Source organism: Gavialis gangeticus, unplaced genomic scaffold (assembly GCF_001723915.1).
Source record: "Gavialis gangeticus isolate Ggan-Ray unplaced genomic scaffold, GavGan_comp1, whole genome shotgun sequence".
NCBI classification, from domain to species: domain Eukaryota; kingdom Metazoa; phylum Chordata; order Crocodylia; family Gavialidae; genus Gavialis; species Gavialis gangeticus.
This window is the reverse complement of record NW_017729003.1, coordinates 20,578,008-20,590,896: the sequence shown is the minus strand read 5'-3', so window position 1 is coordinate 20,590,896 and position 12,889 is coordinate 20,578,008. Positions and strand designations below refer to the sequence as shown.

General features: G+C 39.3%; 1 protein-coding gene across 2 annotated transcripts in view; it reads right to left on the bottom strand.

Moving 5' to 3' along the window:
* JMJD1C (jumonji domain containing 1C) overlaps positions 1–12,889 on the bottom strand; it is a 196,064-nt gene that overhangs the window by 9,111 nt on the left and 174,064 nt on the right. For both annotated transcript variants that reach the window (XM_019507890.1, XM_019507891.1), the window contains 10 exons: positions 11,624–11,751; positions 11,195–11,408; positions 10,486–10,700; positions 9,755–10,033; positions 7,680–7,848; positions 7,146–7,236; positions 6,916–7,046; positions 5,473–5,595; positions 3,802–3,941; positions 720–896 (listed from right to left, as the gene is read on the bottom strand). In XM_019507890.1, the coding sequence (XP_019363435.1) occupies positions 720–896; positions 3,802–3,941; positions 5,473–5,595; positions 6,916–7,046; positions 7,146–7,236; positions 7,680–7,848; positions 9,755–10,033; positions 10,486–10,700; positions 11,195–11,408; positions 11,624–11,751 (1,667 nt within the window). The remainder of the gene's footprint in view (positions 1–719; positions 897–3,801; positions 3,942–5,472; positions 5,596–6,915; positions 7,047–7,145; positions 7,237–7,679; positions 7,849–9,754; positions 10,034–10,485; positions 10,701–11,194; positions 11,409–11,623; positions 11,752–12,889) is intronic.

The following is a 12,889-nucleotide window of genomic DNA, read 5'->3' as shown; positions in this document are numbered from 1 at the left end:
TGGGAGCACCACCCATGAGGGAGGGGGAGCCAGGCTCCATGCTCCGCTCCACTGTAGCAGCCAGCACCTCCCACATGCAGCAGCCAAGGCTTGCATGCTGCTACTGGGGGACAAGGGGCTATGGACCTGGGTCTCTGGCCCCATAGCCCTGGAAGCTGGGGGCCCCCCACTGGCAGGGCTGGGCGGCCGTGTCAGGAGTGAGGGGCAATGGCATGAACCAGCATATCAGGGCTGCTCAGCACCACTAAGCAACAGGGAAGACAGTTGGAGCTGGACCCATGTCTTTGTAAGAGAAGGGGGCAGGGGGAGCTCTGATTTTCCATGATAAAGAACCCAAAATCAAATGCCAAAATTTATAGATATTTAGAATGTATTTCATTATCATGACTAAGGCCCTGGTAGGCTTCCTCAACTACTTTAACATTCTAAATATATCAATAAAACATTGTGTTCAACTGATAACTGTATATACACATGTACATATAAACACACACACACTCTTCCCCCCATCTCTAGCTGTATCTCTATCTACACACACACAGTGGCGTTTCATTTTAATCGCATAAAAGTATGGATTTTGGGGGTTTTAATCAGAGAATTTGATATTTTTAAAACAAAGAAAACCAGGAACCCTGCTTTTAGGAATCACTGCTAAAGAAATAAAATCCAATTCAAGCATACTTCCTACACACTGCTGTCTTTGAACAGAAGGATTTTACCTGATGAAGTGCTCCTGCTGGCAAGATAATAGCATCACCAAGAAACTGAACAACAGTGCAGGTTTTTACTCCATATTCTTCAAGAAGTCTTTGGCGAAGTTTTTTGTTCACATACCAACTCTGGTCACGTATCGGATCATGCTCTGGTAAAACTTCCAGGCCCTGTTCCTTTGCAATCTGTGATACAGGTGAGATACAGGATTAATTTAAAAAAACCAATAAAACAAAAAAACCAACTGGAAAAACGGACATGTTGAAAAACAGTAACTTATCACAGTAGGTACACAAGAATTTTGGTTAGGATTTAAAAAAAAAAATCTCTAGGGAATGTGGCACCCAAATGTTATTACAGGATGGGAGACTGTAAGGAGTGCCACACCTAAATAACAGTAGGTATTTTGAAAAATCTCATAAAACTTCATGTATAAGCAATTTTGACTTTTAAAAATGATGGAGGAGAAGGATGCTTACTTGCAAGAAAACAGTAATCTTGATTTCACAGAAGTTCCTCTCCTCCAGATTTCCTATGTAACCCTGCTTATGTTATGCATGTTTGCTTACAGGTGTGTTCTGGAATGGTAACTTTGTGTTCTCTCTCTGCATACCATACTTAGTATGCATGCTTGGAGGTCTGGGTGCTACTCACACTTGTTTTTACTGTTTATGGGCCTTGGTTTTACTGTTTGGAGTCAAGTGTGCAATTTGTAATTGTGTCCATTGGCCTTCCCTGTTAAAAAGGTGAAGTTTTAAAAGGGTGAAATATTGCTAATGTAAGGGTTGCTGCAAGTTCAGCACTTACTGGGAGCTGTGCAGAGATCTGCAGTAGAGTAGCCCTCAGTTTGAGCACAGAGTTAGTGTTTGAGTAAGGAGCAGAGGAGACTCCAGACAGAAGTCCCTGCCTGGATAGCCTTGGGGCTCATGAACTCCTTAAGGGAAAATATACTTGTGAGTACAAGTCCCTACAGTGGGTTCAGAGGGAAGCCTGATACTCGCTATAGCTAAGAAAGCTGAAAATCCCTGAACCTGCTGTTGAAACAGGGTAGGGTCTAGAAAGACCTGGGGTTGCACAGGCCACCAGAAGAGGAGCTGTAGTGTGAAGCAGTGATCACGGCCCCTAGCAGCATGGAGAAGCAGCAGTGGCAACCCCTGGAGGCAATGGCCAAGGTAGCAATCCCCAGCACTGATCTCTAACAGCAGTCCCCAGCAGCAGAGTGGCAGCAACTCTGTTTGGTGAGCGCTTCCCACTTGCTACTGTGGCTGGCATAGCTGGTGGAACCCACAGAGCAGAGTAGCAAACCCTCTGGGTTGGGCCTCTCTACCCAGCATCTGCCACTGCTGGCTGGCACAGCTGGGTAAAGCCATCCTGGGTTAATCTCAATTCCCAACTTAGTGAGTACTTGGTTTGCCAGGGACTGAGACTGTTAACTGTTTTGGGTTTCAGTTAATGTTTAGCAGTTAAGGTGTTATTTAAGGTTGTGTGCTTGTTCTCTTTTCCCACTGAACGTGAGAGAAGATGGCTCACTTTAGAACAGCCAGCTGCAGTTTGTTTTCCCAGATTTCTGCATGGGGGCTGAAGCTAGTTTTGAAAAGCTGGTGTTAAACCTCTGAATTAGAAGTCAGGTCTTATTACTGCCATCCATCGCCTGGCAGAAGGGCTACACTTACAGTCCAAACTATCCAGTGTCGACACTATCAAATGTGACATTATAATCTCAAATCAGGAAAAACAGCACAAGTTCATGTAAAGCAAAGAAATTAATTGTCTTAAAATATTTCTCTGAGACATCAACAGATTTTAAGCAAAACAATCACCAGTTTTCCTGATGCTAATCTCCTAAGCAGCCAAGCAGAGAGGGTCACTACTGTCTGGATTATTTCTGTTTTCCAACCAAAGATGTAAAGATACCTAAACAGTTCTGAGGGCGAGGGGCCAGAAGGAGCCACTTGGAATCCCTCTTGCTTCCTCCCAGCATTGTTTATGCTTTACGTTACACAGAAACTGGCTGGAAAACAGAAATAAAGCTGGCAGGGGAGACATGAAACCAGGATTTCTCTCCCTTTGCAAAAGTGCCCCGACTGCTAAGCTATGAAAGCAGACTCCCTCTTGCTTGTTGTTCTCCTCAGCTACAACAAGAAAAGCACCTAATCTACTGTATTCTAGTGGTTAGGGCTCTGTCCTGGAAAGTGGGAAGATGTGGGTTTAAATCTCCTCCGGTTTTCCACTTCCTTGGCAAGTGCTCAATAGCTGTAGGCTATTGGGCAAAGTCACAAGGTAATGACATGGATTTTGAATCACTTTAATTCAGAAATCCAGTACATGGCTATCCTCAAAATGTGGGTGTAGGCATTGTGAACTGCAAATCGATTTTTTTCAAAAAGGATGCAGACAGACAGCTGTTGCAGAACTCTGTAAGAGGAGAGCAATAGGTTAGGCTCCAGAGTTTATGCTATTCTTGCTAAGAACAAGTACTCTTCAAGTATTCTGCGATAAGGCTTCTCATGAGATTAGAGTCCAGACAGATTTACTGTGCCTGACCTCTGCCTCTTCTTCTTTTCTTCAAGCTGTTGTCTTGGAGGCAAGGGCATCCATGTAGCTGTGGATCTCCGTTACCCTAATGGGACCAAATCTTGTAAGGAAAGTGGGTTCCTTTATGAAACTTCCTATTACATCGAAACTCCCTGAAAGCCCCTTTCCAAACAAACCTGTTCTTACACTTTAGACAGAAACACTAGGCTATTGGAGACTAGGCTCTGTAAACACTAGGCTGGGATGGAGACTGTCCAGAACTAAAGACTGATATGGCTAGAACCTGTGGTCTGGAGGTGTGCCATAATTAAAAGTCTTATGGTTATGACTGTATTAGCTGGTTGGGAAACATTGTAACCTAACCATTTTGACTGGTAGAAAACATCAAGAAGTTGTTATTTCACTAAGAATACTCTACAGCCCACCAACAGAAGCTTGGAAATAGCCACTTCAAACACAGTAGGAATTTTCAGAACTACATTTTTTTTCAATATAACTAACAATTTTAAGGAGTTAAGTTATGCAAAGAAAATATCTATTTATTATAAGTCTAACCTTTTGCAGAAACTCCCTTATTTTGTCCACATCTTTGCCAGCATAAATGTGCCACAAAGCACCAGGCAATTCACTTGAATCTTTCAATCTTTTCTTTAAAAGGTCATCCAAATCCTCCTCTTCAAATTTCTTTAATATGCCTAAGAATTGACAAGTATATTAAATACAGGTAGCAGAAAGACTGAAACATTACTCTTTTTTTTAAATTTCCTGTGGCTAATTCACAAAGACTTTAAAAATGCAAGTTTTTGTTCTCACAGCTTTCAAAATTAGGAAGTTAAGGGTAAAAATTATATAAGATTCTAAGACAATTTGTGTCCACATTTTGAAGCAGTCTGACATTTGTTAAAATCTGATAGAAAGTGTTTCCCTGACTAGAAATAAATATGTTGCTGAATCAGGCAATTTAGAGTGGGAAGACATTTTTGTGAAACCAAAAGAAGTAATTTTGTATTAATTCTACAGCACCCAGTCAAGAACCAACTACGTATTACTAGAGCTATATTTATATTACGACTAAAAAAAAAGCAAACTAAAGATACTCATGCATAAGGCAGGGCAGGGTGACACCTTACAGACCAACTCACAGGTGCTCAACCCCCAACCCAGATCCAGCCTGCCAGGCTCCGCAGAGTCTGAATATCCAGCCACAAGGGAGCAGTGACAGCCTTAACTGCTGCTCCCCTGCTGCCAAATTTCCAGACCTGTGGGGAGCCCCTAACTTTGCATACTAGATCAGGTGTGCACAGCTGGGGCAGCACAGGGCCCAATCTAGAAGCATGGAGCTGGGCCAAGGTGGCACAGGGCCCAATCTGGGTACAGAAGCTGGGGCAGCACAGGCCCTAGTTTGTGAACCAGTCCCACACCACTCATTTGGCCCATGGGACCAAAAAGTTGAGCACCACTGGGGTAACTCATTCAGAGAGACATGAGGGTTGACTACAGTCAGCTTTGTCAGGTGGCATAAATTTATCTATAAAGGTGCCAACCTGCCCTGCCTTCTGCCTAACTACCTCTCTCTAGAGATAGTCAGGTTCAGTCTACATCTGTTAAGCATGATGAATAAATCAATGTTTGCTTAGATCCAACTGAGACACAGGAAAAAATAACAGACAGGGAAAAAAACCCTGTTAAGTGTATTATGCACTACAGCATAAGTAGTAAACATTATACCCAGCACTAGCATTCACCACTTCAAGTTCTCTGGTCTAGAATCTATTTCTTTCATACTAAACTTAACACAAAATATTGCATCAGGTAGATTCAGAGTTATCCTAACGGGTTTGGAAATTGTATTAGGCTGGACTAGAAGAACTTTAAGAGAAAATCCTTCATCCCACTGTTCACTTCTTCTGTCATCATCGGCACTGCTCAGGTACTTTAAGTAGGTAATGGCAGGAAAAAGATGAAAAGGTGAGAACAGTACGTGACTATTTCTGAGCTGCAACATATTTTACATTAAATAAGTCACTGTATAAAAAACTTATCCAAGCCAAAGCACTACTTTCAGCTACTAGCATGTATCTTAAGTCATGTTTTAGTTATACATTTGTTTCATTTCACTTGCACATCTCAAAAAGCGTCAATTTTAAAACTGCACATTGAAATACCCACTAAAACTTTTAAATGATGTGTCATACAATTTGTCCAATACAAATCATTTTTCTTTACCTGATTTGGAGTGTGCTCCATTTCCTTTTGCTATACCAACATAAACAAGGATGTTCACTACATCAGAAACTTCAATATGGAGATTTGTAGTTCCTACATCATGATCTTTAGTAGCAGCAACGCCTATTTTACAAGATACAGAATTTCAGATGGTATTTAGAGTTATTGAACTGTCTTGTTTGGGACAAGCTTGGGACAAGATACAGAAGTGGAAACAAAATGATGCTGGCTTTGTTCCCAGCCCTATTGACTGAGATCTTATGCAAGTCATTATCTCTCCTTTTCTCATTTTTACATAGGCAAACAATAATGCTAATTTGTCTTTCAGATGCACATATGGATCTACAGAAGAAAAACATTATGTAAGAGATAAGTAGAATTATTATTACTATTATTTGTTCAATTCCAGGTTAGACCGAACTAATTTATGCATAGAGATACTATGATTTACTTTTAAGATATTCTGTTTTAGGAATTCAGAATGGATCTTCTATACACTGGGAAAAAGAAGGATTAAAAAACCAACCAAACAAAAAACAACTTAGTCCTGGCAAATATCCCTTAGATCATCTTTCTTTCCTGCCCATAACATGGCTTGAATCCTCCTTACTAAAACTAAAAGACAGGGACATTTTCCTAGTGCAGGTTTAAAAAAAAAAATGAGGTTCTCTCTAAAAACAATATTTTAAAAGTATTAATAACCTTACATATGGGGTCACTAGTGTTTCACCTGTCATTTCTCCAATACATCTTTAATTGCTATCTTTAATATGTATGTTTCAACAAAGAGGATTCAAAATCCTTCAAAGCCTTCAAACTCTGTGCAGTAATTCAAAATTCAGTAATCTATAATTCACTTCTTTTAAGAGTATTTGTAAAACAGACCACAAAAATATATTTGCAAAAGAAAGAGCAGAAGGAAAAAAAAAAAAGACTGTGGGAAGCAAAGTTTGTTCTAAACAGCCTTTTGAGCTTCACAAAACAATTAATTCAGACAGAAATAGTAAAAGGAAAAAAAATTAAAACTGAAATAGATAAAAGTAAAACTATCCCACAGATTTTTAAGGCAGATTAGAACTGAAGCTAACAGCTTGGTTAGAGTAAAAAAACCAAACAAACAAAACAACAACAACAACAACAACAACCCAACCAGACATTTAATATCCAATGAAAATAGCCACAGCTGCATTAGGCAGGATTAAAAAAATAAAATGCATAAGTGATGTAATTTATGATCCAGAACATGTGCTAACCACTGACTGATGGGTTAAGAAAGAATTTCCCTCCTGGTCTATTTACAACTGTCATTTAAACAATAACTGTACTTTCCCCTGAAGCTTTACGTATTGAACATAGTCAGAAACAGGATCCTGGAGTACACAACCCCCTGACCTTTTCAAGTATGTTAATTCCTATACTTCTACAGTACTGATGAGTACTTACCATATCCACTACATAATCTGGGTCCCAAATCTGGACGTACAAAAAATCCCGGCAAGTGGGAAGCCAGGTTTAATTTTCCTTCTGGGCTACAATACTCTGGCAATGGCAAACTTTTTAATAAGTCTTCATACCTGGAGAACAAAAGAAAGAATGTTACCAGGGGTGCACCATTTCTGAGAAACCAACACACACCCATCATTTGTGAATAATGTCAGATTTTAAATAAGTACCTTCCTGGCATCATAGCCTTGAAGTCTTCACCAGAGGGCCAGTCTTTCAATTTTAGTACAACTGTTTCTCCACTTTTTATTTTCTGCCGTTCTGCAAACAACATACAAATTATGAAAAACTATATCTGCTATAGATGTTTTATCTGAACTCAAATGAAGATACAGTGGGAACACTGACTTCTTTATCTTGTTACCTGATATACTGTTCCATATTTTATAAAATGAGTGCATTTGCCAACAACTAATTTTGGAAAATACAATGCAATGTACATGCACTTTGGCAGCAGATATAAAAATGAATGCTTAATTAAGTTTACATTTCACATAACAATACCAAAACTAATATAGATCTACATATCTGGCATCCAGAAAATGCATAAAATGCAACACTTCACTAGTCTCCTTATATAAATTGGCCTGAGCCTTGTTTAAATTTTATTATTTTTGAAACCTCAAAAGCCATGAAGTTGGCAGTTTTTGGCTATGTAGCTGCTATGCTTGCACTATTCCACTAATTATACTTAAATAACATACTTGCAACTTCTTCAAAACCATCCCAGAATTCCTTGACATTGGCATTCGAAATAATGCTGTCTTTGCAGTTCAGGATATCAGCCTGCTGGTCTCCAAAATCTAGGCTAAGTGATTCTGCCTTCCACAAGCTGATGTTCATTTTCTTGTGTATACCAGACACTAAAACAGGCTTAAAAAATTAAGGAAACATTAACAGACTAATAACAATTACATTTGAAGGATGTGCTTATTTCAGTTAAAGTATGAAATACATTCCACATGTGAGATGAAATCATGGCCCCAATGAAGTCAACACCAAACCTCACATTTACTTAAGTGGGGCCAAGACTTCATATTCCAAACTTTTCTGATGCCTAATAACCCTTATAATTTTTGAGAAACCTTGTAAGCACAGAAAAGATATTTTTAAATCCATTATCACTACTGAAACATAAAAAGGCATCTGCATGAGACAGTTGGCGTGGCCAGAAGTATGTTTCAAAGGGCCATCTGTACAAACATACGAGCCCTTTGAAACGTTTCAAAAACAGCTGAATTGCTCCAAAATGATTCCTTGTTAAATGAAGTACTATTTTGAAGTGTTTCACTTTTTGTTCCTTGTGTACAGGGACAGGGATGCAGAGCCTGCCAGGTGTTCAGCTACTGGTGCTCCTGGATCTCCACCAGACCCTCCTGTCGGGTGCCCTGCCCCTACCAGGCTTGTCCTCCATCCCCCACCCAAGGTCACTGCCACAGCTGGCTCTTTCAGCCCAAATCCCCCTCTATTTCTTGGCTGAGCAGAGAGGGGGAGAGGAGAGGTTCAGGGGATTTGAGGTGCTCCACCACCTCACCCGTGCTTGCCTCTGATGGTCTCAGCGCTCTCATCCTCATGGGGGAAGGGGGGGGTGGAAAAGAGGGGAGAAAGGATCTGCTGGTTGCTGCAGCCTCCTCCAGTGCCCCCCTGGTCAGCATTAGAAAAAGCTGCTTTTTGAAACATACCAGGCAGAGGGTGCCACAGGAACTGTATGTATATCCCCTGGCTGAAACTCCCTTTTTGGAACATTCCCCAGCATTTCACTTGGAAACATTTCAGAAGTTACTTCTGCCCACACCCACTTAGTGTATTTCCAGGGATGAAATAAAATATGTTAAGAATACAGCTTCAAACTTGGTGAAAGAGCCAAAATCTATGATGTGCCCATCCTATTAATAACATTTCTGAGAGTTCATATTGGACATTGAGCAGTCAGCTCAAAATAAGAAACAAATTACATAGGGAGAGAGCAGCAGTATAAGATTAATACATTTTTTTAATAAAGGGCTCATTCTGTTTAAAATATACAAGGTTTAAAAAAAAAAAAAAGAGAGTCACACTTCCAAGGTGTCCTCAGCAGACATCACATTTTTTCTGCAACTTACTATTTATATATTGCATCTTTAGAGAAAAATATGTTGGTATTAACATACTTAAAAATCTGTTATGGCTACTAGTAAATTCAACAGCAGATACAATTGAAACATCTTGAATAAATGAATTATAGAAAGATGAACATTTCAAACTTTACAATTTTGAATATTTGACTTACTACCTCCTAAAAACGTGTTTTATATATTTGTAGCATGTAAGTAATGTATTTACTGGTTTTAGCAATTCATGTTTAGCAACTCCTATAACCAAATTTAACCCTGTTCTCTGTTAACTAACATTTTTCAAAGTTACCTTCCCAGCCTTTTTACACAGAGCTGCCAATTTTAAATATATTCAGTTTGATAATCTTGCACATTACACTACAATATCATACGAGCATACAGTACTATCTAGAGCTTAGCAAGCTCTGGTACTAAGGAATGGGTTCTATTTTAGCTTCTGTACCCACAGCACTCTTATGTAAGTTCCAATTATAAAAACATTATTGCTGGTGATCCATAAGAAAGCAAGCCCACCCGGACTTGAGATTCAGGTTAAGTATACGGAGCTGAAGGTCTGCACAACCAAAACTTTTTAACTACACCAAATAGAACTGATCTTGAAGTTAGACACACAAGCATGAATTGCTGTGTCACATTTCACAACAAACTTGGACTTTGATACATACCTTCCCTTGTTTCCAGCACTCTTTAAAGAGCTTCCAGTTGTTATTGTTTTTATGATCGTTGAGCCACAAAATGTGCTTATCACAGAGCCATGAATGTGGAATATCACTATACAATTTACTGCAATCATCCAGAACAGACTTTTCATCATCATTTGGCTCATCCTTCATTTCAGATTTTACATTCATCTTTGGCGTTCTACTAGGTGGAATCTTATTTTCTACAACCGAAGCAATGATGTCATCAAGAATATTTGGCATAGTCCTTCCACCTTTGCCACTCTGACAGAAGAACAGAAACAACTGCTTACATCCCAATATTTTGATGGGCAACCTAAAATCTATGGCTTTCAGCAGAACGTTTAATATTTTAGTATCAAAGTATAATCTCAAGAAATTTGCTGCTCCTGAAGGAAAATAGACAGACTTTTACACTGAAATAACTATTTGGAAACAAAGAAATGAAGCTAAACAGTAATACATATATCAGAATCTTTCTTTAAAACATTAAGTCAATATTTATCCAATTCAAATGATAGTTTTGTTAGGTACTGATTATTAAAATATCAACATTGTGGGGAGGAAATTTAGTGAGGTTTATTTATACATTGAATTCCAAAATACTATTCAAAGTAATACAGTTATTAGATTGTTCTAGTTAAAATGAACCAAAGCAAACTGCATTAATTTTCTAAGCCCCATTGGAAAACCCATGCACTAGTGTAGACACTCACTGGTGTTCCTGTAGAGTAAACTGGAGCAAAAGCAATACCAGCATCTGTAGAGCCTAGACGCAGCTTGCCTGCTGTTGTTGTTAATAAGTCCCGTAAGGTTGATCCCTGTTCATTGTTCTGGGACACAGGAGGGGAAGTTTTACAGTTTAGGGACTCTGAGCTGTCCTGGTCTCTTTCTTCTTTTGGATGTTTTCCAGGAGGACATTCTTTATTCTCTAAAATAAAAATGTTTTTCAATACTTTACATTTTGGGATTATGATGCAAAATATGAGCACTGGCATCCTACATTTTACAGTGCTGGTAAGATACTGAAGCACTAGTGCTTATTCACCTGAAAACACACCAGAAGATGGATTAAATCCTTCAGAACACAGTCAAACAGTGTGACCATGAAAAAAGGCCTTCCAAAACATCTCAGACATGCAGCTGAGTGTGTACCTGTCACAAATGAGAGATGCTATAGCTAAAAGAGCCTGGAAACACTGACATATTACACGTGCACACCACTAATGGTTTTTCTGTAATATTCAACAAGCAAGCCACTAGAGGAAGGCACTAAAGTTACATGATAAAGTTCAGAGAATATGACATTTTAATTATGTATGTCACAAATCAAAACCAACATGGAATTTATTTTTCTAGTGCATTCAGTACAGATTGCTGGGACCTCCAAACCATGCACTCAATAATATTATGATTAATAGTTACCTTTCTTTTCTTCTCTGGCCTTTTGTTCTGCTAAATCAGCTAACCAATGCAGTGGTGACTGGGATTCAGGTGGAGTTAACTTGCTGTCTGTGCTTACATCACTCCCTGGACTTGTATTACCATTTGTCTCAGACTTTTGAGGGGCACTCTGCTGCTGAGACTCAGGCATGCACAGAGAAATTTTATTACTGTGATTAAGGACATTCTGTAAAACCTAGACAGCAGAACAATTATATTTTTTTAAACAACATATTTTGTTTTAATATATGCAAAAAGCAATACCTAGCTAATATATGAACGCAGAATATAGTTATATAAATAGTAAAGACAAAGTTGATTACTGGATTTTATCCTTCAAATGTAAAAAAAAACAACCTAACATGTATTGGCATTTCTGAATAAACTAACTTAAATATGTTTTAAACTCACCTGAGAGACACCATTCACAGCAGGGAGCTTGCCAGCTTGCACACACTGTTTATTTGTACATTGACAGTGGGATTTAATTTCAAATTTCTCTTTAAGATTGTGCATTGCATCTAAAAGATCTGTCAGAACTACAAGACAAGCAAGAAAAGAAATATTTTTTTCATAAAAAATGAAAATTATTTTCTGATCCTCTTTTCAATACAAGTGTTGTAATATGATAAAACTACTTTCAATCTATAGCAAAAGCTATGTGGAACATTCAAGAATCAGGAAACAAAAGCTTGCTTACTTGGCCTTAACACTACCTTAACATTTGCACAGGAGGCAAAGTCTTTAATTATATAGTGATATACCCCCTTTCACAAGATCAATATTCCATGCTATTTATGTGCTGTACGGCACATGGTAAGACAGCCCATTGTTAATTTTAATAACCACTGGATACATCTAGACATCACTGTATGGCGATGTTGCAATGGTGCCGTGCTTTAGTACTTCTTTTCGGAAGTACTAAAGCACAGCGCAGTAACTACCCATAGTTATGCAGTGTGCAGTTAGATTTCGCCACTACGTCGCCATAGCATTGCGCTAAAATGGGGGAGTGTGCTGCTTGAGCAACGTAGCTGCCAATCACATGTAGACCAACTGATCGCTACTTCGCCACAGCGTCCTATACAGCAATGTAGTGTGTCACTATGTAATCACAGGGTTACATGTAGATGCGCCCAGTAATCAATGATGTACCCCTGCCTCACTTCACACCTGTGTAATGTGAGATCACATAATTAAACATGGTTTGTATTTATATGTGCTAAAGGTGACAGAACTGAAATTGTGTAGGCAGACTAAACTTTGCCATTTTCAGCTCGGTTCTTTACTAAGCAACTGACCTTTAACACAGGCTTTCTTTTTTAGTGAATTTGTCCCCAAGTGTTAAAAATTTAAATTTATTACAGTACCTGAACAACCTTTATTCTTCTCTGAAGTAACATGAAACAAGCTACAGGGGGTTTCAACCTTTTTAAACGATTGTACCCCCTTCTGGGTACACTTTTGGCGTGGGGGTGGGGGAGGAGGAAATGGTGGTGCTGGCAGCTGGACTGCAGAGCAGGAGGGCGGGTGGTCTGGGAGGCTTGCACATTGCAGCAGCGCAGGGTGGTGGATAGCAGTGGCGGCTGCGTGCAAGCTCCCCACCCTGGCCTCACATCTAGCCAGCCAGGTGGTGCCTGTGTGCCCCTGCAGAGGGGAACTGCTGCCCTCGCCCCC